The 27,909-nt window shown below is 41.3% G+C and overlaps 1 protein-coding gene across 1 annotated transcript; it reads right to left on the reverse strand.

The window, feature by feature from the left end:
• Positions 1-247: 247 nt before the first annotated feature.
• LOC126940428 (guanylate cyclase soluble subunit beta-2-like) lies at positions 248-27,745 on the reverse strand. Its single transcript, XM_050766312.1, is given in 15 exon segments — positions 248-342; positions 423-574; positions 3,552-3,706; positions 9,780-9,926; positions 10,509-10,657; positions 14,031-14,246; positions 14,249-14,272; positions 14,275-14,352; positions 17,704-17,884; positions 17,886-17,921; positions 18,953-19,056; positions 20,315-20,426; positions 21,873-22,060; positions 23,293-23,392; positions 27,644-27,745. Coding segments are annotated over 15 exon segments (1,839 nt in total).
• Positions 27,746-27,909: the final 164 nt, after the last annotated feature.

Consider the following 27,909-nt stretch of genomic DNA (forward strand, 5'->3'; position numbering starts at 1 on the left):
TCATTCCTGGAGCTGGGTGAGTCACAAATGTTGTCCCTCATCCCAGTTTTGGAAGCTAGAACAAAATGTGAAAGGCAAAATGTTCCAGCCTGTGCTGGAGCCTCTGAGGCTGGGGAGCAGAGGATGCACTCACAAATCATTCCCCAGCTACCAGAGAGCTGCATGGGAAACGCCCAGAGAAGAACCTTAAGACAAATGTGTGTAGAACTCTTCAGCTGGATTTATCGGCCCAGCTCAAAGAACATCATCATAACCAGGATACAAGAGAAGAGTGTTCAGGGCAAGATGGTTGAACTGAGTCTTGGAGCTTGGTGGTGGGCAGGGACACCATCTGTGTTGACCCTGCAGATACTAAACATATCTGAGGTGGTTAGTGGAAAAACTACTCAACACTAACGGCAAAGCTTCTCTTTTTTGCTTACCCTTGTGATCAAGTGGGGTTTTAGATCTCCCCATGATCTCGTCCTCTGTGGCATTCAAGTTCTGGATCAAAAAGTATGTGGTCATTTTCGCTTTACCTTTCACTTCGATTTCACCCCTCTCAATGATTTCAAACCCTTGATTTTTTAAGGCACTGCACAGAGAGAAAAAAAAATGCATCAGACATCAAAGATTGTGGGTCTGTAACAATCTTTACAGACTAAGAGTTGGCTACAATGCAAAGGGCTACTAAGAGTTGGCTACAATGCAAAGGGCTACTCAAGAGGAAAAGTCCAGGACACAGGACACACAACAGAAGAGGAGGGAGGATCCCAGACATCAGCCTGCTGAAATGGGACAGAGGCCGTGGGGAAAGTGAGGATGAGATATTCTGAACAGGATGCCACAGGCCGAAAGAGAGCACAGGGACCCACCAGAACCCTCCCAAACCCTGCCACCAATTTTCCTCCCTCCAGCTCACCCCTCATCTGGGCATCTCTCACGTTTCTACACACCATGCTGTCAGTGCACGTGTGGACACCACCTTTCATGGTTCTGCCACGTAAGGCTCTTGGGTATCAGTACTCTTCTTTCCATCTTCCCCAAGTGCACCATATGCCCCACGCTTGCTACTATGCTCATCCTAACTACCCAAGCTTTCTCCACCATAATTTCTGTCTGTAGAGGAACTGAAGAGGAGGACTATAGGGTAGGGACCATGAAAAGAGACAGAGCTACAGAGTAATTACAAAATGTTTTCCTGTTTATTTATTTATTGGCCACCAAGTGATGTTGGAGAAAAGCCAAAGAACCACTCAAACCAACGAGGATTCAAATTCATGACCACCTGCCTCGGCAGTCCATTGAGCCTTCCCTTGTCCTTGGCCAGGTTGGTAGAGAGTTCAGACCTTCACCACACTCCTCATGTGCCTCCATTTGGCATCTGCTCCCCTCACTTTTATGCTGGTGGCTGTGCCTCCTACTTTATGCCCTGATTCATCTAGAAAATTACATTAATTACAAGTGAGAGCCTGTGACTTCTCACCCCATGACCACACCATCCTGTCCCCCAATCTCTGAGTATGAGGTATCTTTCTTGTCCAGGGGCTCCTCACACATGCCCCCTTCCCACCACCTCTGGGCCTTGCTCCATTGGCCACCCCACCCTTATCTTCAGCTCCCACTCCATTTGCCTTTCTCCTTCTGCTTTTCGGTGTGCTTATGTCTCTTCCATCCTAAACAGAAGCAAACAAACAGCCTCTCACCTGCTTTAATCCCATAAAATTTTCTCTTCTTTTTATTCTTCAGCCCAATGTCTATCCCACCATTCTACTACAAAGACTTTTGAGAATGTCCCCAAAACCTCTAGTGAGTATTTTTCCGTCCTTATTACTACAATTGACATTTTTGTTCAATTCCTCCTTCCTACAGTCATCCACAAGAGTGCTTCTCACCCTGAACTCTCCTGGTCCTTTCTGACTATTTGTTCTCCTGTCTCTTCCCTGGGCTCGTCTTCCTTCTATGCCACTTAAATGTTGGTTCTGCACAGGATTCCTTTCTTTTCTCACTGTTCTTTGCATACTGCATCCTTCCCTGGGTTGATCCCATCAACTCTCATGACTTTAATTACCACCTATATGTTGCTTACTCCAAGTCTGGATCTTGAACAACTCAACTCCAAACTTCATCCATCCATTTTGTGGTACCTCTAGCTGAGTGTTCCACAGTTCCTTTGAACCCAATGTGTCCAACCTGAGCTCATTGTCTGCCCCTGTGATCTGGGATACTTCTCATTTGTCCCATTGCAGATGGCGGGGCCACCATTCAAGCCCTAGTCACCCAGAATGGAGACCCGGGCTCCTCCCTTCTTCTCCTCCCCCATTTCTAACTAGTTTAGCTGGTTTTATTTTCCCCCATATTCCTACCACTAATGTTCTGATTCAGATCAAACTCCTAACAGGTCTCATCTATCTCATTTTTTGGTCCTCAAATGTGTCCTTTCAGGGTCTCTAGAGTGGTCAGTGTCAAATAGGACCCTGACCCTGTCACTGTCTTCAACCTCACACTCCTTGGGGGCTTTTCCTCACCTATGGCATAGGGCCCTTGCCCTTCAGCAAGGCATGTGCAGCTCTCATCACTCCTGTCTCATATTTTCCAATACAGAAAAGCTCAGGTGTTTATAGTTCTCTGCACCTCTTCTACATATGAGCCTGTACCTGCTTTTTACTTCCAATACCCCAATTTTGGCTAAATTTTACTCTGGAACTCCTTTTTCAAGATTCAGCTCAGGAATCTCCTTCCCGAAGTCCTTTTTTATTACTGGGTAAAGCACCCTTGTCTGGGCTCTCATGGCACCCTCTGTGACTCCCTTGGGGATAAGAGTGCAGCAGTTAAAGGGAGGACTGTGAACCCTGACTTCGTGGGCTGCATGTAGGCTATTCTCCTTCCTAGCCTACCTGGTCCTGAGGCAAATGATTAACCTTTTTGTGCCTTTTCTTTCATGTACATAATAATAATGTATCTTCACAGAGCTGTTGCAACTGTAAATGAATTAACATATGAAAGAATTTAGAATAGAATGTGGCCTATTGTAAGTGCTCAAGAAACTGTAGAGTTTTATGCACATATTTATCATTGTACTCCTCTCACTTTAAAAATAATTAACTGCAACTTTTCTTTTTTCTTCTGCTAGACCAAAGGTCAGCACCCTTTTTATATAAAAGACCAGAGAGTAAATATTTTAGACTTTGTACATCATATGGTCTCTGTTGCAGTGATTCAACTCTGCCTTTGTAGCATGACATCAGCCATAGACAATATGTAAATGAAAGCGCATGGCTGTGTTCCAAGAAAACTTTATTTACAAAAATGAGCAGCAGACTAGATTTGGTCTGTGGGGTAATAATTTGCTGTTCTCTGAACTAAACTACATGCTCCTTGAGAGTAAAAACTGTGTTACAGTTAGAAGCGCAACAAAATTTATTGTCTGCCACAATATCTTCTGAAAGCCATTGAGACATGGAAGAAAAAGCACAAGTTTCCTCCACTACCCTGTCCCATGGCTGCTAGGCACTCTATAAGTTCTGGAAAGAGGGAGGGACAAAGGAAGGCATGAATAAATGGAAGGCTACCTGTAGGCTGTGGGGCTGAGGTGCACTTTATTGGGAAGCCCATGACTTTCCATCCTAGAAGCTGTGTTCACAGTGTCACCAAACAAGCAGTACTGTGGCATCTTGTCTCCTACGACACCTGCTAAGACTGATCCAGTGTGGATCCCCACTCTGATCTGTACAGAGAGAGCATCACTGAAAAGAGACCATCTAATACTCTTGCTTTGATTTGTAAGTTGAGATACAATTTACATAAAATTTTTCAAAAACAGATAGTAAAGTGTTTAGCTTCCTGAGTTTTGACAAGTGCTTATATCCCTGTAACCACCAGCCAAAATAAAATGTAAACTAGTTCCATTACCTCGCAAAATTATCTTGTGCACCTTCTAGTTAAGCTCTCTCCCCATCTTCTTCAGCAGAGATGACTACATTCTCATTTCTTTTTTCTCTTTTTTTTTTTTTTTTGAGATGGAGTTTCACTCTTGTTGCCCAGGCTGGAGTGCAGTGGCGCGATCTCAGCTCACTGCAAACTCCGCCTTCCGGGTTCAAGCAATTCTCCTGCCTCAGCCTCCAGAGTAGCTGAGATTACAGGTGCCCGCCACCACGCCCAGCTAATTTTTGTGTTTTTATTAGAGATGGGGTTTCACCATGTTGGCCAGCTGGCCAGGCTGGTCTCGAACTCCTGAACTCAGGTGATCCACCTGCCTCAGCCTCCCAAAGTGCCGGGATAATAGGCATGAGCCACTGCACCCGGCCTTTTGTGTTTATTTTACCAAAGAATGATTTGCCTGTTCTAGAACATCACATATGTACAATCATATAGTATAAACTGCTTTTTATCTGGTTTCATTTACTCAACATAATGTTTTGAGATTCATCTATATTGTCTTACATATCAGTAGTTCATTATTTTTATCACTGAATAGTATTCTGTTGTAAGAATACACCACATTCATTATCCAGTCTCCTTTTCATGAGCATTTAGATTATTTTTCAGTTTGAATCTATTAAAATTAAGGCTGCTATAAGCATTTCTGTACAGATATTTTTGTAGACACGTTTTCCTTTCTCTTAAGTAAATACCTAGAAGTGGAATTTCTGAGTCACAAGGTAGATACATATTTAATTTTATTTTTTAACAAAACAAAAAAACTACCCAGCAATTCTCCAAAGTTGTTTTACTGTTTTACATTTCTATCAGCGATGCAACACTTTCAGATGCTCCCATTTTCACCATCATTTGGTCTTCTCGAGGGTGTGAAATGATATCTCGCTGTGGTTTTAATTTGCGTTAAATTGGTGACTAATGATGTTAAGCACATTGTCACACACACACTGGCCTTTCACATATTTTCTTTTGTAAAAAGTCTGTCCAATTTTTTGCCTGTTATAAAAATTGAGCTGTGTGTCTTTTATTGTTAATGTGTATGAGTTGTATACATATATGTATGTATTACAAATATTTTTATCAGTCTGTGGGTTTGTGTATTTATTTTCTTGAATAAGCAGAATTTTTTAATTTTGATGAATGTATTCATCCGCTTAGGCTGCCATAGCAAAATACCATAGATTGTGTAGCTTAAACCATGGAAATTATTTCTCACAATTCTGGAGCATGGAAGGCCAAGATCAAGCTGTGGGCAGGGTTGGTTTCTCCTGAGGCCTCTCTGCTTGGCTTGTAGATTGTCCTCCTTTTTGCTGTGTCCTCACATGGTCCTTCCTCTGTGCACATGCATTCTTGGTGTCTCTTTATATCCAAATTTCATCTTTTTATACGGACATCAGGCACATTGCATGAGGGCTCACTCTTAAGGCCTCATTTTACTCAGTAAAGGCCCTAGCTCCAAAGACAATCATGTTCTGAGGTACTGAGTACTAGAGTTTCAAAATAAGAATTTTGGGTAGGACACAATTCAGCCTGTAACAATGAAATTTATCATTTTTTCCCCCTTCATGGTGAGTGCTTTCTGTGTCCTATCTAAAAAAAAAAAAAAAATCATTTGCCCCAAAGTCATGATGCTATTCTTTATTTCCATCAAGAGGCTTTATGATCCTAGATTTTATGTTTAGATTTGTGATACATATCAAAAGATCTTTTTGTATATGGGGTGAGGTAGAAGTGAGGTACATTTTTTCTTTCCATATGATATTCAGTGGTACCAGAATCATTTTTTTAAAAACAGGTTGCCTTCCCCACTCAATTGTTTGATGACTTGATTTTTATCAATGGACTAAACTTGAGTCTATGTCTGAACACTCTGTGCTGTTCCAGTGGTCTCTTTTTCTGCTCTTCTCCCAATCTAACTCTGTATTTTTTTACTGTTGCTTTAGAATAAGTCTTAAAATTAGTTGTGTACATCCCCCAATTTTGTTATTTTCTAAGATTGTTCGGGTTAGTCTAGGTTCTTTACACTTCCATATCAATTTTTAAATTAACCTATGACTATTTTCTAAGAAGCTTGCAGGGATTTTGTTTGGTATTCTGCTGAATCTATACATCAATTTGGGGAAAACAGACAGCTTAAATATATTGAGTTTTCCAATGAATATGGTGTATGTCTCCATTTAATTAGGTCTTCTTTAATTTCCCTAAGCAATATCTTGTAGTTTTAAGCATAGAGGTCATGTATATCTGTTAGATTTATTCCTAGAAATTTAAATAATTTTATTTTCTTTTTATTTCATTTTTCAATTTTTTTGTCCTTAGCATATAAAAATTTAAATAATTTTCCTGTATTTATGCTACGACCTTGCTAAACTCATTTATTAGACCTTGTAGTTTCCTGTAATTTGTATAAGATTTTCTAGGTGCACCATTATTTGTTCTGTGAATAATGATAATTTTATTTCTTCATTCATTTCCAAACTTAATGCCTTATATTTCTTCTTCTTGCCTTAGTGCACTGGGTAGGGTTTTTGGTATACTTTAACTAGAAGCAGTTGTCTTTGTATTTATTCTGCTTGGGTTTGCTGAGCTCTGGATATGTGCATTGACATCCTTCATGTTGAAAAATTCTTAACTATTATCTCTTCAAATATTTCTTCTTACCCATTCTCACTCTGTTCTCATTCTAGCATTTCAGTTACGTATATAGGAGTCCATTTGATATTGTCCTACAGATATAGAGTCTTGTTCCTCTTTTTCACTCTGTTTTCTTCTTTGAATTTCAGTTAGGATGATTTCTATTTCTCTGTCTTCAAATTCCCTGATTTTTTTCTCTATTGTGTCTAGTCTTTGTTAAGCCCATAAAATTAATTCTTTATTTCTGATTTCTGAGATGATAGTTTTCTATTAGATATAGATACAGATATAAATATAGACAGTATGTGTGTATTTCCCATATCTTCACACTTGTTTTGCCTCTTCTAGACTCTTTAAAATATTTATCAGACTTATTTTAAAGGTTCTATCTGATAATTCCAACATCTAGGCTATTTTTGGACCTGCTTCTATTGACTATTTTCTCTATTGGCTATCCACTATATTACCATTTTCTTGATTCTTCTTGCATCTCATATTTTTCATTATTTAATTGAATGATCCATACTGTGGGTGAAAATACAGTAGAGACTGAAGTAGATAACATTTATCCCCCAGAATATGTTACATCCCTTCAGAATTAGGCTGCTGGAATGGGGAGTAATCTAATCCATATTTGAGTTGGGTCAGGGCTTTTCTGGAAATAATGGTAGATTCCATGCACCACAGGTTTCAAATATTATGAAGGCTGAATCAGAACTTTCAGTACAGCAGAGCTTAGAATCTGAGCACCAGCAAGGCTCTGAGGACCTTGAGTGCTGTACAGCCCATCCACCAGCTTTTGGAGTTGTAGGAGATCTCCTTCTGCAGTACAGTCCATCAGTGAGATTCTCAGAAGTCTCTTTGCTCTTCAGTCCCACCCTGGCTCTCTGCACTTTGGGAAAATTTTCTCTGCCATTCCTCCTTGCCCTCAGACTTCAAAAGGTCATTGTAGTGTACTTGGTGAAGATGAAGAGTACTTCAGTTGGATTTCTCTCGGTTATCTTACTCTAACATTAGCCTTTAATGGGCCACCGTTTTGCATTTGGGAAAGGCCCCAAACACCTCAGGGACTCGGGAGTTCTCTCAGCTCTCCTCTCCTGTCCTAGTCTTTGGCTGACTAACCCGCCACACTTGGCCTATGAGGAAGAGTTGGTAGATGGGTCCAGACTCTGTGTCTGCTGCTCTCTGGCATTGTAACCTGTTGTTTCAGCCCTGTGACCATTAAAAACCCACTAAAATTTAGACGGGCTTATCCCTACCCTCACCTCTGCAAGATTACTTCTTCTGCTGCCCTGCCAGGATTGAATGCAATTATGAGGGTCTTCCCTTTGAAAGGGTTTGTTACTACCTGGAATTTAGTTTACTTTGATTCCTTTGCTTTCTGGTGGGGAATAAAAATTAAAATTAAAAATTAAAAACTACTAGCATGGGAGCAACAGTCTCTTGCAGCTGTCTACATCCTAATCAGATTGCTTGTTGTTTTTACTTGCTAGATTTTCTTCTCCTTGAAATAAAATTATAACTTCCTCTAGAAAAAGAGGATTCTCTGAACCCTTCAAGGCACCTAGTAATACTGTCTCATACATGGACAGATCTCAGTAAATGTATATTAAAGCTATATGAATAAAATAATAGGATATCTCAGTGCAAAATAATTTTTAAAATGTAGAAATGGCAGCACAATTCTGTTAAGAGAGAAAGTGTTTCCAGTTCTTTCACCTACATCCTCGGATAAACCCATATGATATGCTCTTTCTGGTGGATATTTAATGATGCTCCTAATTATGTCCATATTCTTACCTTGGAATTGCTAACATCTTTTCCTGTTTTTTTCTTGGTAAATCCACCTTGAGTGTTTCCCAGAATTCACTGTCTATTTCATTCTTATTGGTATAGCATTATTTTCATCTCTAGTGCTATGCCCCTTTCATACACACATGCACACACACACACACGTGCGCACACACACACACACGCACACACGTGCACGCACACACGCGCATGCACACATGCACACACACACGTGCATGCACACACGCACACACACACACGTGCACACACACACTACACTTTCCATTTTTATTTTTATTTTTTCACCAGTGACTTATACAAGGGTCCCTTAACTGAAACATTTATCTCTTATCTAATGTTCTTATATCTCTTCCCTCATTACCTCCCATCCTGATTTTTTATTTATTACATTGGATTTTTATTCCACTGATGCACACAGTGTTTACAATGAGTCATTATGGCAGCTGTCTTGTTCTTGTGACTATCTAAGGCCAGCTTCTACTTAGAAGACTACAATGAATGCTGTAGCCATGAGCTGCACTGCTCAATGCTGTAGCCATGAGCTGCACTGCACTGGTCAGAGTAAGTGCAGCACATTTTCAGACTCTCCTGTAAAAAGGTTATAATGTGGAAAAATCATAGTCCATCTTATAATTGGCTTTATTTTGAATTGACTCGTTTATTTTGAATTTCTGATATTAGCAAGAGAAGGATCTAGAAATCAAAGGCAGACGGACGCCACTCTCAGCCATCCCAGGAGCATTAGGATCTGCTGAGCCAGCGGAGGAGGACATTCATTTTTCATCTCCAAAACTGTTCAACTTTTAGAGTGTGAACAAACTTCCAGACTTGGAAACATACTTTTCTGTGAGAAAGGCGAGCAGATGTCTCGCTAGTGGCCACGTGGTGGAAGGAAAGCCATTCTGAATATCTTATGGCATCACGGTGCCTGGCCTGCTGACTGCAGGCAGCTTCACACCTCAGTCTGAGTTCTGAACCTGTCAGATGGCATGTTGGAGACACAATTTCATAAGCAGGAAAAGTTGGCTGCTCAGTAAACCTGAACCACTTGTTGAAATGCTTGAACAAAAAAGCAGGAATTATAAATGAGCTGGGTTTTAAGATGGATTGAGCCCTGCTAGATAAATAGGAAGAACTGCTCAGCACTGTCCTAAATTACTGACAAAGGAAGCTTACAGTCAATTGTAGGAAAACCTTGAGCACTACAGCCTCCTCTGAAATTCGAGAAAAGTTGAGACTATAGTAGCCTTAGGAATATCTCTATTAGGAACATATGCAAGAGAAGAAAAGGACTGGGATACATTATCCATTTTAATGACAGCAACTTACCCAGTAATCACCTAAGCACATAAGCAGAAGTTTACTTTTGTGTGTGAGATGTTTGGCATTAAGCCAAGTACTCAGTCGCCCTCTACCTGGATGGGTTCTCCAGTAACAGGATTCATCACTTCCTTTGCAGAAATTCTCATCCCCAAGGCAAAATTAGCCACTCTTTGAGCATGGCTTCCAGTAGGCACTGGTACTCCTTCTACCACCATATATGCATCTCCTATTGTTTCTACCTGTCAGGAAAAAAAAAAAATAGGTATTCAGAGGGTTTCCTTCATGCACTAAACATGTCGCTATGCTTTTTTTCATTTTGCATATATTGACAAAGGGACTATATTAAAGCTGGTGATGGATTCTTTGCTAAGGGTATGAGGAGCATGAGGGAGGAAGTGAGAAGGAAAAGGACTCAGGAAACAACCATAAAAGAGCCAAAAGGCCTTTCTGCTTTGGGTGGAAACAAATTCCAGAGAAGAGGAAGGTCCTGGGGTAGTCATGTGATGCTATATATGAGATAACACATTGTTTGGATTCGACTTTCTGCTGAATTTAGGAGTAGGAGAACGATGCTCTAGGGCAACAGTGTTTGCCCTTCAAGGGCACCAGAGTGCCATCTTAGCACTGAGTATTGTAAAAAGAATTCCTAAAAACTAGAATTCCTAAAATACTTCCCATTCCCTTTCAGCTCTTATTCTGAGCCCACACTCATCCGCACCAAACCCCAGACCGGTGAAGACAGAGGTAAAGGAAGACTTAGAATCCAGCACTTGCCCTGCGTGAGCACACTGTGTAACACCCCACACTGCACAGACGCCGACTTCATAGACTGCGCGCACGCTGGTGAATCTGTCAAACTTGGAGTACATGGAGTTCAGCATGTTCACTATGTGTATAGGTTCACAGGCAGCACGGATGTCAGTAAATGTCACCACATCGCTGAAAAGAATCGTGCAGCTTTTAAATTCTCCTACAACAGAAACCAGGTATCAGTGAGAACCAAGGAGATAGACTAAGAAGTTCATGAATTCTGGATTCAGAGGCCCTTTGAGAATCAAACCTGCCTGTGGCTTGTGGGAAAAGGAGCCAGACACCATTTCCCATTCAGCATCACTCAGCAAACGTTTACTGAGTGCTCGCTGCAAGCTAGTCACACTAGGAGAATCATATCACAGGGGGCAAGCAGACCAGGCCCTCGCCCCCAAGGAGCCCGCAGTCGAATGAAGGAGACAGAAAAGTGAACAAATGCTTCTAGTAAGATGCAACCAGTGCTGTGGGAGGACAGAAAGGGTCCCTAGTAAGTGGACCAAGCAGAGCCTGAGCTACAGGAGACATGGGGACAGGGCCGACAGAGACTGGTCCCTGTGAAGTGGTAGCTCCCCGTCTTTGTATGGCAGGGAAGCTACCTTGTCCTTAACACTTGTTTGTAAGTCATGCCCCTGATTCCACCTTGGCCCCCATTCATGCTAACTTCCACATAGCAACCAGATGCCCTGTTTAAGTCAGATCTCTCATTCTTCAATCTCCAATCTTTCATGATTCCATCACACTGAGAGTGCAACCCAATGCAACCCAGGCCTGACCATGGCCTACAGAGGAGACACCCCACCTCTGTCCCTGCCACCTCTCTGACCCTATGTCCTTCCGGCTCCCTCCACTCTGACCACACTGGCCTCATGGGGTTTCTCCAACATGCCAAGTGCCTCCTGCCTTCGGGCTTCTACACCTAAAAAAAGAGGTGTTTCCTCTGCCTGACAGTTTTCTCAAATATCTACAGGGCCTGTTACTCACATTTCAAATGTAACCAACTCAGTGAGAATTCTCTTGACCACCCTGTATAAAATAGCCCCTAGACTGGCTATCCTCTTAGCTTGATTGCCTTCCACCCACTCCATACACATGTGACGTTATGTATATATATGTGTGTGTGTATGTGTGTGTGTGTGTGTGTGTGTGTATGTGTATATATATATATATATATATATATTTTATTTGAGACAGAGTCTCGCTCTGTCATCCAGGCTAGAGTGCAGTGGCACGATCTCGGCTCACTGCAACCTCTGCCTCTTGGGTTCAAGCAAATCTCCTGCCTCAGCCTCCCAAGTAGCTGGGCTGTCCTACAGGCACACACTGCCATGCCCGGCTAATTTTTTGTATTTTTAGTAGAGACAGGATTTCACCATGTTGCCCAGCTTGGTCTCAAACTCCTCAGCTGAGGCAATCCGCCAGCCCAGCCTCCCAAAGTGCTGGGATTACAGGCGTGAACCACTGCGCCTGGCCCGATATTTTGTATGGAATGGTTTATTTGGTTTTTGTCTACCTCTGCATTAGAATACAAAGCTCCATGAGATGGAAGACTGTCAGTTTAGATCTCTGCTGTATCCCAAGCTCCTAAAGCAGGGCCTGGCACATAGTAGATGCTCAATAAATATTAAGTGGGTGAATCAATGACTCCTTGAACACAGCCGGGTGCCTACTTTGTTAGTTAAGCCTCTAGTTGTAATTCCCTCTTCGTGGAACTTTCTCTTCTCCTTGGCTTCTGGCCTATCATCCTCTCTTCATATTCCTCCTAGCTTTCTGATCTCCTTGTTTTATATCTTTCCTTGGCTTCTCACCCTTCTTAAGTACTAGATGTTCCCTGAACAGTAATACTCCACTGTCTTCTCACTTCCTGTCCTCTAGGTGATCTTATCCACCATTCACAGAGTCTATGATTAACCCTGCCCACATTGCAATAACTCCCAGATGTATAGCTCCATGCCACAATGTTCCCTTGAGCTCTCACTAAGATTCCTACCTCTGATCATCCTATGTGGAGTATCCCACAGACATCTCCAGCTCAGTGGTTCTAAAATAGACCTTATCATTCTCCCCCAACCCTGCTCTTCTTTCTGGCCCTGCCTTACGATAAATCATCCCATTTTTCCATGCAAGAAGCCTCAGACCCATGCCTGCCCCCTCTGTCTTACCTTCCCCATCTGGTCAGTGGGGAAATCCTGCTGATTCTTCCTCAGGCTGCCCTAGTTCAGGCCTCTACCATCAATCAGCTGCACCCTTACGGGCTTTCAGCCCCACCTCACGCATTCACTACACTGCAGCCCAAATTGAATTTATAAAACTCATCATGTCACTTCCATAATAAGAGAAGAAACTTCAATGAATTCTCACTGCCTACAAAATAAAAGACAATTTCCTTTTCCTTAACAGTCCAGATTAATCACTGCATCACCTGAACCTCACCCTACCCACTCAGCCTCACCAGACCCCACTTTTCCACATACCCCATGCTCTGGGAACATGCCCCATGGTATTTATTTGCACCTTTGCTCTTAGTAGCCCATTCTCCGGAAATGCCTTTTTCCTCTTTGCTTGCTGAAATTCAGCCTCAAGGCCCAACTCAAGTGTCACACACTTTTGAGAGGTACCTCCACAACCCCAACTGGCCACCCTATCTCTTTCTCTCCTGACATATCTTTATTATTAATTTCCTTGTCCCCGTGTTGCCATAGCACCTTATGTGATGGAAAGAGTATGGATTTTGAAGTTAGATGGCCTTAACACAGTTACTTTCCAGCTCTTTCACTTATCAGCTGTGCTGAATGTCAATTTGCTCAGCATTATGGCATGGGCAATACCTCCCTCATAGAAATGTTGAGAAAATTTAATGAAACAGCACATGTAAAATGTCTAACACGGATCCTGGCACAATAATTTCTCCTTAATGCAGATTAATTTCTTTTCCATTGGTCATTTCTACATCCATTAATTTATTCTGCATATATCTATCAAACTCACAAGTCTGTAAACTCCTCTGTGGCCCCAGATCTGGAACAGCACCCTAGCACAGAGTAAGTTCACCAGGCATGTCTGGTGAATGAACACAGTCCCGTGACAAATGGAAAGTGAGTTCAGGGTAAACACGGCATCCCTGCCTCCATAAATAGTATACTGTCCCAGAATGATCCTCAGAGGAACGCTGTGATTTAACCGGTGTGCGAGTGTATTATTTTTAGTTACAGTTAAGAACCCTACTCATTGTCACTGAGTAATGAGGCCAGTCTCAGGGTACATCCTTGCATTCTTAGAGAACCTAATGTGTATGTAGTTGACAACCATTTTTATATAATTCATGTTTTACTCATGTATTATTTTTATTATTATCAATGTAGAGAGAACAAAGCTGAGAATATACAGGTGGAGTAATTATCCCAAGATCATGTCACTTACAAGTGACAGAACCAGAATTCAAAACCACTTCTGTCTGGCTTCAAAACCTGTGGCCTTGACCACTAAGACATACCACCTTCTGCTCAGAGGTCCCCGTGCAGGAGAGGGTGTCTTACCTGCAGACACCTTTTTGCCCTCCCTCAACTGGTTGGCCACATGTTTGGGCAGCATGGCATAAAGCAAGGTCTCTGTTTTGTTCTTTTCAGTGGCCAAATGCTTGGAGAGGACCCGTAGCTCTTCCTTCTTCTTCATTTCCAGCTGGTTGGACAACTCTATCTTAGCCAGCCGCTGCTGGTTCAGGAGGATGAGATCCCTGGTGGTGTCATCGGGTCGATGTCAGAAAGATGCATATTGAGTCTTCCAGCTCGTACAGGCTGCGGAGCTTCAGAGAGCACAGGTACACCATGTACTGCATGGACTCCATCCAGATCATCTGGCCTTGCCATCATGGAGAGAAATGCAACAATATTGTATGTCACCAGTAGGGGCTGAGACGAGCTCGCTGGACAACCAATCATCTCCCACACTGTGTGCTTCTAGTCACTGCACAGTCACGCTCCTTCTCTTTTACCCAAAGTCCATGAGACCTTATTCATCTCCCCTCTTTCCCCAGCAGCTCTGTCCATTGCCTCCATTGAAGTGGCTCCCATCTATCAAGGGCCTCCATGCTACTGATACCAACACAAGTTTCTTGGATTTTTCTTTACTCAGCCCTTCTGCTGTTTGATGATGTTAACCAGACCCTCCTTCCTGAAATCTCACTTCCTAGGACTTCTCTGCACTGCTTTCTCTCTGAGATGTCCCCTAATTCTTTGAATTTTATTTACATTATTTTAATCTCATTCCTTAAACGCTAGTGTTCCTGAGGGTTCTGTCTTGGTATTCTTGTTTAGCATCACACAGCTGCATCCTACACCATGCTGACTGAACCTGAATTTCCAGAGAAACCTTGCTTCCTGAACTCAATATGTGTATTTCTTTAAAAATAGATATGTTTGTTGTTATTGTAAAAGCAGTACACATTCATTGCAGAAAACAAAAAAAAGCGAAAGAAAATAGTAAAAATCACCCACAATCACACCACATGGATAATTACTGTTAATATTTTGTAGTACATCTTTGTTTTACAAAAAAGATGTACATGGCATCTTCTTTTCATAATCTGAATTTTTCACTTAAAATATATAACATATTCTTTCATAGTATTAAATATAGATATGCATCTTAATTTTTGCTGGTTACCTTGCTCATACTATTAAATAATAAGTTAGTATTGATTATATTATATCTAGCTTATCATTGTATAAACAACATTGTGATGAATAAGCTTGAGGCAGTCTTTGTGTATAATCATGGCTAGTTAGTTTGTTAAAAGATGTATTCTTAGACACGGGTTACTTAGACAAAGAACATGCTCATTTTTAAGGCTTTTGATACATATTGCCAAAATACCCTCTAGGATGATTGTGACAATTAATAACTCCATGAACAGTGTTTTTATTTTTCTTCTGTTCTCGCTATCAGGTGTCTTGTTCATGGATATCTGAACTGAACTCATCTTCAATCCCCTCCACAAATCTTCTCTTTCTATTAGTTCTTTCATTACATATGTAGTTAGTCCCTACGATGAGCCAGGCATACCGTTTTAAGCATTGGGAATACAGCAGTAACTCAAACTGACAAAAATCCCTGCCTCAAGACATTATATCATGTCTTTTTTTCAGTTAATTGCACCTTCATCACCCAGTTACCCAAGCAAGGAAGCTAATAATTATCCCAACGATTCTCTTCCACCCCTCACATCAGGTCACCAAGTCCTGTCTTAATTATCTCATGAGTCTATCCTCCAACTGCCACCCCAGTGCCACTGCCGGAGTTCAGCCCCTTAGAGCTTCTTTCCTGCACTCCAGAAGCAGCCTCTGTCTGGCCTCCCAGGATCCATTTTCTCTACACTCTGACCCATCCTTCACACACCTCCAGAGTGATCATTCTAAAATCAAATCTGATAATGGCAGACACTTCAACATGTTTCCAGCTGCAGGATAGAGTTCAAGTCCTCATCTTGCCAGCCTCCTCTCCCATCACTCCACTCTACATCTCACTCAGGCTCCCAGAACATGTCATTCTCCCGTCAGACATCCCCCCAGCTCTGCCTGTGCTTATCCCTGGAATACCTAATCATCCCTCTAATAGAAAGATAGCTCAAAATGTGTGCCCTTTCATGGCATATACAAAAATTTGCTCAAAATGAATCAAAGACCTAAATGTAAGAGCTAAAACTATAAAACTCTTAAAGAAAACATAGAAGAAAAGTTTCATAACATCAGATTTGGCAACAATTTCTTGGATATGACATCAAAATCACTAGCAACAAAAGAGAAAATAGATAAATTGGATTTCACCAAAATTAAAATCTTTTGTGCATCAAAGGACACAACCAACAGTGAAAAGGTAACACACAGAATATATTTGCAGATTATATATCTGATAAGAGGTTAATATTCAGAATGTATAAGAAATTCCTACAACTCAACCGCAAAAGCAAACAACCCAATTAAAAATGGACAGAAGACTTGAATAGACATTTTTCTGAAGAATAAGTAGAAATGGCCATTAAAGATGCCCAATATCAATAATCATTAGAGAAATGCAAATCGAAAGCACAATGAGATACCACTTCACACCCATTAAGATGGCTACTATTTTTTAAAAAGCAGACAATAAGTGTTCATGAGGATGTGGAGAAATTGGAACACTCATCCATTTTGATGGGAATGTAACATAGAGCAGCCACTATGAAAATCAGTATGGAAGTTCCTGATTTTAATAAATTAAAAATAGAATTACCACAAAATCCAGCAATGCCACTTTTGGATATATATTCCAAATAAATGATGGCAGGGACTCAAAGAGACATTCACACACCCACCCTTATAGTAGTAATATTATTCACAATAGCAAAGTTGTGGAAGAAACCCAAGTGTCCATTGATGGGTGAATGGATACAGAAAATGTTGTATATTCATACAATGGAATATTATTCAGCCTTAAAAAGGCAGGAAGTTCGGACACATGCTACATTATGGATGAACTTTAAAGACATTATGCTAATTGAAATAGGCCAGTCACAAAAGGACAGGTACTGTATTATTCCACTTATATGAGGTATCTAGACTTGTCAAATTCATAGGAACAGAAGGTAGAATGCTGGTTGCCAGGGAATTGAGGAAGGACAAATGAGTTATTGCTTAATAGGTAGAGTTTCAGTTTTGCACAATATGAAAAAAGTTCTGGAGATAGATGGTAGTGAAGGTAGTACAACATGTGAATGTGCTTAATGTCAATGAATTGTACATTTAAAAATTATTAAAATGGTAAATTTTGTTATGTAAATTTTGCTCAATTAAAAACAAAATGTGTGCCCTACTGACAGTGAATTAGATGATCATGTTACTACATAAAATACAGACATTAATTTAGTACCAGTAATACCTCATGCATTCTGAAAATTTTGGTAACATCAGAATTTTGTAATTACATAATGTATATAATTTTATAATTATGTATGTAACTATATTACATATATAGTTTACGTCTAAACCAGAGATGGTTGAGGAAATAAAATACATTCTTTACAGATCAAGTCAAGTGGAAAGGTCAGAAAAAAGAAAATGTGTTCTCAACGTAGCCCCTATCCCACTTTTTAGGAAATTGGAAAACTTTGCGTCTTCCCTTTCTGATCAATCTCTCAAACAGGCAGGGAGCAACAGGAAAGGAGTGAGTGATTACCTCGAAATTTGAGTGTGGTCTGACTTTACCATGCTACAGGCATCATTTCTCTTCGTGTCTTCAGGACAAATTGACTGTTGATAAATTTGCAGATGCTGAAAATGTTGAAGGTAACTTGAGGATGAATGATGGAGAAATACTCATCCAGTTGAATCTTCTGGGTTTGGAGTCCTGGCACGTAACTTCTGAATGATCACTCCAGCTTGCTTTACCTGTAGCTATCCACAGAAGACAGATATAAGACAGGAATAGAAGGCGACCCCCCTCCCCATAAACTTCCCCTTGGAAATAACGTTCTAGCCATGTTCTGTGGCTCACTGTCGGGAAAGGGGATCAGTAATGGAATCAACATCATGGAAGTAATAATTTTTTTTGAAACAATCAAATCTGTGCTAATGTCTGAAAGAGAAAAGAATAGTATGAGAGTGCTCAGAGGCTTATTTCTGACTAAAGAGAAATGAGGTTACAGCTCTCTATTGGGCTAATAGTTCCTCCCTAGCTCTGAGACAACTCTCTCTCTCTCTCTCTCTCTCTCTCTCTCTCTCTATCATTTGCTAATGAAGAAACTAGCAAATTCTATACCATTGGATCTATTACCCAGGTCTGGATGAAGAAATTCATCAGGGAGGTGGGGAGATGCCTTTCATTGCTATCACCAGTGAACACACAGAAGGAGGAAGTAAAATAGGTGTCCTTTTAATGAGTTCCTAATCAATTCAGTTGACATATATTTTATCCATGGAAATGGATTAACAATCAAACTTAAATAGTTATGCTCACAACTCTCACAGAGCAGTGGCTTGAGTTGGCATGACCCTTTCCCCATGTTCAAGATGCAGAATGTGAAGCTGGGTGGGATGGAGACATACCTGGTGGCCACAAGGATGGGAAGAATTCACGGGTAGAATTCCACCCTATCATTGCTACTGATTGTGTTCTGCTGTCTGTTTATGTAGTGAATTTTAGTGTCACTTCCTTTTCCCCTTTTTTCTAATGGTAAACTTTCCCATGCTTTTACTAGTTCAAACCTCCCTTTCTCCCCTATCAAGAAGCTCCTGCATTCTGGATTCTGGAGGATACCACAATACGAAAAGGAAATCAATAGTCCTGCCAGGGTAGAGCCTAGTCTCCCAAGTCCTGGGGATTTCTCAGGGACTTGAAAATCTCCACTGTTCATGAAGGACTATAAATCATGCTCACTTCCCTGGCTTAGCCCCAGTCCCAAACTATTTAGGGAAGAGTCTCTTACTGATTCATCAAATACAATGTGGAAAGGAAAAGCATTGCAGAATGTCTTCTCTTCAATCCAGAGTCTCTCAGGATAAATGGGCTCAAAGGCATTCACGAGATGCCCTGGACATAGAGAAAGTGCTGATGAGAAGCAGCTCCTGCCGCCACCCTTGCACAGAGCAGAGCTCAGGATAGGGATAGTATCTTAAGTGTTTCACAAGCAAAGTGCAATCCTACTTCTTTTGCATGGGCTCCCTCAGCATCTCCAGATGGCCACGGCAATTCTTCTTCCAAATTAAAACAAACAGAAAACTTGCTACCAGGTTGAGAAGCCCTTCTGCCCCCTGCCAAGTTTCTGCCTGCCGCTGAAGAGTTTCTGGGCCAATTGAGTACGTCTCGCCATGAACACAGAGTCGGCATTGAAATGGTGACAGCCAGACAATGAGCCAGCAGAGCAGAGCGTGTGCTCCGGGCCCAGCATCAGGGACATTTGCCATGGAGCTTTTTAGACTGACAGTTTTGGGTGGCACGTGAAAATTTAACCAACAGTCCTATTTGGCAGGGGGTAGAGATTCGAAATGGAGCCTTTTTGATATGAAAATCTCCTAGACAAAGGATGTCAATTGCATGTTTGACTCACTTGCCATGGCTTGAAGGACGCAAAATGCAGCTCTTTGAGCCCTGCAGACCTTCTCCCAGATGCGTGTCACCTGGCCCATTGAGCTGTGACACAGAGCACCCTAACTCCCTTCTCCCAGTGGATCAGAGCCCTTATTCAGACTCAGGCGTTAGGTGCTAATCGTTAGACCGGCTCAGTGCCCACGGGGCTACCTTAGCAAGCCTAATGCCTGCATTTTGCAAATGAGAAGATGGAGACTCTTGTCCAGGGTCACACAGCTCCTTAGGCACAGAGCCAGAAACTTGCTTTCTTGGCTCTTGATCTAGTGGCCTTGCTGGGTGACTAGGGTTGTTATCCACAGATCTCCAGTCCCGAAATGTGTCCAAATGGAGAAGGCGTGACTGCAGAAGAGGAGCTGTGGAAAATTCATTGTTCCTGATGGCACATCAGTGCTCATCTTCCTTCTCTCCATCTATCACCTGTTGGGAGTGATTCCAATTGTGTCTCCAAAAACTTTTTCTTAGGACAGGAGAGACGATGTCTCCATGTGACCCAGCACAAATAATGAGAGGCAATGGAAGGACAATTAGAGTCTGGCATTTTAAAGTTAAAAACCATGGCCGCCAAATCCAAGTGTTGCGGAAACTAGTGCCATGATAATCACAGAGGGCTTGGCCCCGTCAGTGTACACTGGCAGCTACTCCTGAGAATCAGGCAGTCTTTCTGATCTCAGAGCTGAGCTTGGGAGAACCACTCGCTTACCTTTTCCAAACATGACTATGCTTCTCACAACATCCCAGTGGTGTTTTTTCACAGGACAAGCAGAAACATTCAAATATTTCTCCTTCATCCTGAGGAAAGCTGCCTGGAGGGCCTGCAGATGGCAGGGAGATAGGCACCAGGTCACATGACTGGAGAAGCACAAACCCCATTTGCTGTGATGGGGTCCACCTTTAACTAAGGAACTGTGCCATGGCCAGAGGAACAGCATGAGGGCTTATAAGATCAATTCTACCAAGATTTTAGTGTTTCCGATATTTTAAAATCAAATTAGTCCTCATACTGTTTCTCTATCAAAGAAAGCCACAACTTTTTAGAAAATCTCAAGACGGAACTAAGATGCTGTCTGGCAAGAAAATCATGCACGAACATTTCTTCCTGTGGTTGAAGATTCTGCAGTGAACAGACTCTGAGGTGGACTTTGAAAATACTCTAAGGAATCACAGACTAATCCTAATCTGAGTATTTTCACAAGCTATGGTCATGGAGAGCTGTTCACCTAATGTACGTTAGGTGAACAGTACATTATTCACCTAATGTAATGTAATGGTCACCCTACCAGGTGCAACTGAGGTGGCCAAGTACAGGGTCTTGAGTTGACTCAGGACCTATGAATGGTTCCAGCTGCAGAAGTGGGCTCTGAAGACTGGAAAGATCAATTTATTTGAGGAGGATTGAAAAAAAAGCCATCAAGTTCAAATTTCAAATCCTTCATATGGTTATTCTTATAGGTGAACAATTTTCCAGGCTCAGGTACATTCCAGAATGCTTCCCAGTATATATCCACTTAACCTTAACCCAGCAATCCTCAACTGGGAATGATTTTATCCATTACCCCCACTATGCGGACACTTGGCAATGCCAGCAGACGTTTCTTTTTCTTTCTTTCTGTCTTTTTTTGTGTGTGTGTGCCACAAATGAAGGGATGAGGTTCTACTAGTAGGAAAAGACCAGGGATGCTGCTAAGGACACTATAATGTAAAAGACACACCATCAACACCAAAGAATTATCTGGTTCAAAATGTCAGTTGTGTCAAAATTGAGAAGCTCTGCCCTAATTCCACTATTAGAAGGTCCAGTCAGTCTCCCATCCAAGCACTAACCAGGACCAACCTTGCTTAGCTTCCAAGATCAGTCATGTTCAGGGTGGTATAGCTGTAGACACTCATAAGTGGGAGTTGAACAATGAGAACACATGGACACAGGGAGAGGAGAATCACACATTGAGGCCTGTCAGAGGATGGGGGACAAGGAGAGGGAGAGCATTAGGACAAATACCTAATGCATGTGGGGCTTAAAACCTAGATGACGGGTTGATAGGTGCAGCAAACCATCATGACACATACGTACCTATGTAATAAACCTGCACGTTCAAAACATGTAACCCAGAACTTAAAGGAAAATGTAAAAAACAAAAACAAAAAATTCAAAGGTCCAGTTGATTCTGGACCTTTGAATAGACCTTTGCATAGATTTTTCCAAGACTGATAGCTCTACTTAAGTGCAACTGTTCTTTCTAAAGGCATAGCAAACCCAGTACCTCTTGGTCTCTCTCGATGCCCTGACTGTCTTGTAGCCTTTTTGACTTTGCCTTTCTCTTCTTCCTATAAGCCTTCAGAAACACAACATGCTCCTTCTTCCCTGTCCTCTCCACTTCTTCATTCATGTCAAGAATGTCCATGGTTACCTCAATGTCAGAGAAGTCTTTGGCCACAGCCTCAATGATACCTGCAGCAGAAGGACACCTATTGTTGAGGGATGGCCGAAGGCAATTTTATTAGCAAAAATCATAAAATAATCAAATTGTAAAACTTCTGGTGAATATTCTGAAGTTCACCAAGCCCAGGCCCTGCTTTAAATCAGACATCAGCAACAACCAATTAAATAAAAATATGCAGAGACTGAAGTTATACATGTTTGGATACCAAATATATCCATGCCACTTTAATTTCTAGTTTGGCATCTATTCATTTGTTTGTTATTTCAGGTAGGCATTTAACTCATTAAACAATCAAATAAACCTAGAGATAATGTAAGCAAAATTCAGTTGTAAAAGATTTAAGGATCAAGTTTTTAAAAGTGTTCCTCTGGGCACTATCCCAGGGTTATATACAAAATACAGGGAAAGCGCCGGGCACGGTGGCTCATGCTTGTAATCCCAGCACTTTGGGAGGCCGAGGCGGGTGGATCATGAGGTCAGGGGATCGAGACCATCCTGGCTAATACAGCGAAACCCCATCTCTACTAAAAATACAAAAAATCAGCCAGGCACGGTGGCGGGTGCCTGTAGTCCCAGCTACTCGGGAGGCTGAGGCAGGAGAATGGTGTGAACCCAGGAGGTGGAGCTTGCAGTGAACCGAGATCACTCCACTACACTCCAGCCTGGGGGGACAGAGCGAGACTCCATCTCAAAAAAAAACACACACACACACACACACACACACACACATATATATATATATATATATATATATATATATATGGAAAGCATGCATGAAGATGTTCATGATAGCATTGTTTACAAAAGCAAAAGATTAGTATCAATGGAAAATTTAATAATAGGAGATTAGTTCAGATAATTACAATATGGAATATCATTCAGCCATTTAATATGTGGTTTTAAAGATTATGTGGAAACATGCTTTTACTACAATGCTAAATGCAAATAAAGAGTTGATACAAAATAATATATGCAGAATTATCACAGCTATGTAAAAACCTGTATAATTTAAAATGTTGAAAGAAAAATACAAATTATTCATTTTTGTGGAATTTTGGAAACATTTTAAAAGCTCAAGGACTTTGGGAGCAGTGGTCAAGATGATATGAAGTCACACATTCTAAGAGAGTTTTAACTTCTTACCCGTAGCCGGCTATTAGCCATCCTGGAGAATCTGTGGGGAAACTTTCCTCACTTCAGAAGCTCCATAGCTCTGCAGTCAGCTAAGCCATTTCCATACCTGGTACAATATGGCACAGACCACTTCTATCTGAGTAGTAATGGAGAAACATTTTCCCATCTGCTCCTCTCTCCACACGAAACGATGGTGCATGCATCTCCTAATTAAAAGACACACATTTTCCCCAGTGGACACAAATTGTGTAAATTATGCTTTTGAGGCTTTGTGAAACAATAGTGTTTATCCATTACATCCTACGGCACTATATCCGAACCCTCTCTCCAATCACATAAAAATTCCCAGTGTTTCTGCTCCTGTATGTCAGGAATTTTATACTATACCTACTATACTTTAAACAACCCTATATGTCAAGTAGTAGTTCCATGTTAAGAGGAAGAAACTGAGGCTCAGGGAAGGTAAACCTAGGTTAATGGTAGAACAACATTTGATTCCCAAATGAGCCTTTGCACCGTGCCATGCTGTTTCCACCCATATTCCAAAAGCAGCTGTCTGCTGGTAACAGGAAGCCTTAGTGAGTTTCCACCACACTTGGCCTGTGACCAAGTGACCATGGGCATCTTCACTTTCCAACACATCAGGGAATCAGATAATTTGCAAGTAGAATTAAATCATTTCTTGTTCTGAAAGGATAATGTCATCTGTGATGTCAATTTGAACATTTAGAAAGTAGAACCTTCCGCCGGGCGCGGTGGGCTCGTGCCTGTAATCCCAGTCTCAGAGAGGCCGAGGCAGGCAGATCACGAGGTCAGGAGATCGAGACCATCCTGGCTAACACGGTGAAACCCCGTCTACTAAAAATATGAAAAAATTAGCCGGGCATGGTGGCACATGCCTGTAGTCCCAGCTACTCGGGAGGCTGAGGCAGGAGAATCGCTTGAACCCAGGAGGCGGAGGTTGCCGTGAGCCGAGATGGCGCCACTGCACTCCAGCCTGGGTGACAGACAGAGCGATCTCAAAAAAAAAAAAGTAGAACCTTCAAGGATACATCAGAAGAGATCCCCTTTCTCCAGAAATGTTGACATTCAAGTACGTATCATTTCACAGTAAATGAGATGTATACCAGGAAAGAAGAATAGAGACTTTGCCTGGGGGAGTCTCTAGCTAGTTAGTAGACAGTTCAGTACCCTGGACACACAGCTTTTGGCCATGAGGGAATAGGTGAAGGAGATGGGTTCCTTCCAAGATCTTGGTCGTCTTCCATGGTGAAAGGTTGTTAGTTAAAATGGGTTTCTTTTTTTCCCCCAAATACTTTTTTATCTTTTTTTTTTTTTTTTTGAGATAGGATCACACCCTGTTGCCCAGGCTGGAATGCAGTGGCACGATCACGGCTCACTGCAGCCTCTGCTGCCTAGGCTCAAGTGATCTTTCCACCTCAGGCTTCTGAGTAGCTGGGATTATAGGCATGCCACCACCATGCCCAGCTACTTTTTTTTTTTTTTTTTTTTTTTTTTTTTTTTTGTGGAGATGGGGGCTTTGCTGCATTGCCCAGGCTGGTCTCAAACTCCTAGGCTCAAATGATCTTGTCCACCTCGGCTTCCAAAAGTGCTAAGATTACAGGCATTAGCCACCATGCCCAGCCCTCAAATACTATTTTTTTTTTATAATTCCAAAAGTGTGTACCTAGAGAAAGTATATATATTTATTTGTATGTATGTGTGTTTACATCTTGACAAAATGTAAAGAGTAGTTGAGGCAGCACATATAAAAAGCATCAATAAAATAGGAAATTAACAGTTAATTTAAAAATTATATCCAAATCCTACATAGTGAAAATAAAGTAACAGAATACAGAGGCCTGAAAGAAAGTCCACGTGATCCTGTTTCATGCCCCTCACTCCTTAGCCCCTGCCCAGAGACACTTCCAAAAGTTTGTGCTTTTAGTTCTTCTGGTCAATGTCACTAAATCTCTAAATAATACAGTTATTTCTTGTACTTTTATACTTTCATTTCTTATACTTTTATTTCTTGCTTCAAATAGGGCTTTTTAAAAGTGGAGAATCAGGGCAAAGAATAACAGAATAAAAAAAAATTTTCCTAAAGAGACAATCTATACTACTTTGCCCAGAATAAAGCACTGTATAGCTGTTAGGTAACATTGCAGAACATAATAGAAAGCCCAGAAATAAGGCTGTACACCTAAAGCCGTGTGATATTTGACATGTGTGGGTTTGGATCCAGCTCAGCCACCATGCCTGGGTGATTTGGGGACAGTTACTTGACCTTTCTGGACCTCAGTTTTCTCATCTGCATAATAGGAAAAATAAGACTGCCAACTCTAATGGCATCAGGAAGATAAGTCAATGTTGACACATTACTTAGCCCAACACCTGCTTCATAATTAGCACTCAATAAAGGTTAGCTAAAGCATAAGAAGATTAAAGGCTCAGTTATAACCAGAAATGTATGCCTCAAAGGCACTGCCAAATTATTAGACAGACACAAAAAAAGTGAACATTATCTTAATTTGTTATTTTTGCCTGAAGAGACAATCTATAATACCTTGCCCAGAATAAAGCACTATATAGCTGTTAGGTATCATTGCATGTATCTTCTTCCAACTTGTATATTATAATATTTAAATATTTTATTTATCTCATTATATGCAAAATGTCCTCAAATACCACCAGAGAAGTTCTATTCTATTGCTTCTGTAGCATCACTTATAAGTGAGAGCTAAACATTGAATACACATGAACATAGAGATGGCAACAACAGACACCGGGGACTACTAGAGGAGGGAGGAGGGGATGGGGGTCGATTGGGTACTATGCTCACTACCTGGGTGTCAGGATGAATCATACCCAAACCTCAGCATCATGCCATATACCCATGTAAAAAGCCTGCGTATGTACCCTCTGAGTCTTTTTCAAAAAATTGAAATTATAAAAAAGCAAAGAAAGAAAGATCATAGAATAAAAAATATATGTATTATAAAAAATATTAAAAGGGCCTAACTATATTTCTTTATATCCTGATTGTTGTGCTTTAGCTAAGAAATTGAAAGGAAGTTGTCATGCAAATTATCGTAGTTACTAAACTGGCCATGTTGAACAGAGAGAAAAGAAAGGGGAAGGAATGGAGTTATTATTTATTTATGGAAAGCTGATTTTTCTGGACTGATTACAATGCTAGAGACTTTTACATCTTATCTCTCGTAATCCACATATTGCTATGAGGCAGGTTATTTTTTTTCCCTACTTATTTCTTTTTGTCTCTGTTTGTGTCCAATACCTTAAAAAGTGCTTGATACATACTCTCACTCAGTAAATATTGGTCACCCAATAAATATTATTAAATAAAATACATTGAGATTCAGAGACGGCAACTAACTTGCCAGAATCGCACAGCTGTTAAGTTGTAGAGCCAGTGGGACAGCCTCGTGGGCCCATCTGACCCCATAAGCAGGGCTCTTTCCACGCCCTCTACCCTTGAGTAGTTCACATGATAACAATAGGACAGGCCTGGCTATTCATGCCCAACTATGCATGACTCGTAATTGAAGTCAGTTAAGGCTTCCAAGCCTCTGATTCCTTATACGAAAAATGGAGAAAATAATACTTTTCCCATGTATCGTCTATGGGGAGTGTAAGGGTTGCTGAGGCTTTTTAACATCCACAATCCCATTTTGTCCCCATGACAACCCCGAAAGGGTGGATATGAACACCAGTATAGAAATGGTGAAGGAAGATCTCGGTGAAGTATAAAGGCCCTAAAATTAAACTATTTTCTCTAAAGTAATAAACTATTATTATGATATATATAAATGCTCTTTCACCTTTTCTTGTCTAAAAAATAAAAGAGAAAATAGATGTTTGAATTTCTAGTGATCTCTACAAACAAGAAACCCAAGGAAAGAACTCCAGGAGGGCATATCCCGGTAGGGAAATTAGTTTCCTAACACCTCAGTCGGTCACCCATGGGTTAATTAGAGTTGGATGGTTTCTGATTCTGGCTCTTACCCCTGTCAAATCTTCCCTTCTGATACATGAATAACATGAATCTGGCTGCATATGCAATTTATCAGCTCCATCCTGGCCAGGAAACCTTAGGAGAGCTTTTGCAAATGCACTGAAACCTGACTGTTTTCCAGCCTTTGTTCCAATTGTAATCAGTCTCCAGGATTTACTTCCAAATCAACACCACACACTATCTGAAAAGGCCATCCCTTCGGTTTTTGTGAGCCAGTTTATAAAAGTGGCCAGCAGGTGTTTCTTTTTCATTCTCTTCCGAAAAGAACTCCCGGGCCCACCAATACCAGGTACCAAGGATTCTGCAGGTGGGAGGGTTCTCCTACAACTGCACCTCCGTAGGGGGAGGCAGGAGCTGGCCCAGGACTGCCACAGTATTTGCTTCCTCTTGGGCAGCCAAGACCAGACTCAAGTGGCCTTACCTGATAAGAGAGTGCCAGGTAACTGTGGAGGGCATCCAGGTTTTCAATAAACTCCATGAGATTTCCTCCCAGTGTCCGTAGCATCCTGTCATAGCCAGACATCTTATAGAATTGAAAGAAGTATTCTCCAAAGAGTTTCAGGATGGCTTCCATGAAGACACCTGTAGAAACCAAAGTATAGCCCCTAAATAAATCCCCTGGGAGGTATGTGTTGTCCTTTGCGTGGTCTTCATTTATTTCCAGAGGGTTCACATCCTGGCTGTGTG

This window comes from Macaca thibetana, chromosome 17, assembly GCF_024542745.1.
Source record: "Macaca thibetana thibetana isolate TM-01 chromosome 17, ASM2454274v1, whole genome shotgun sequence".
NCBI lineage: Eukaryota > Metazoa > Chordata > Mammalia > Primates > Cercopithecidae > Macaca > Macaca thibetana.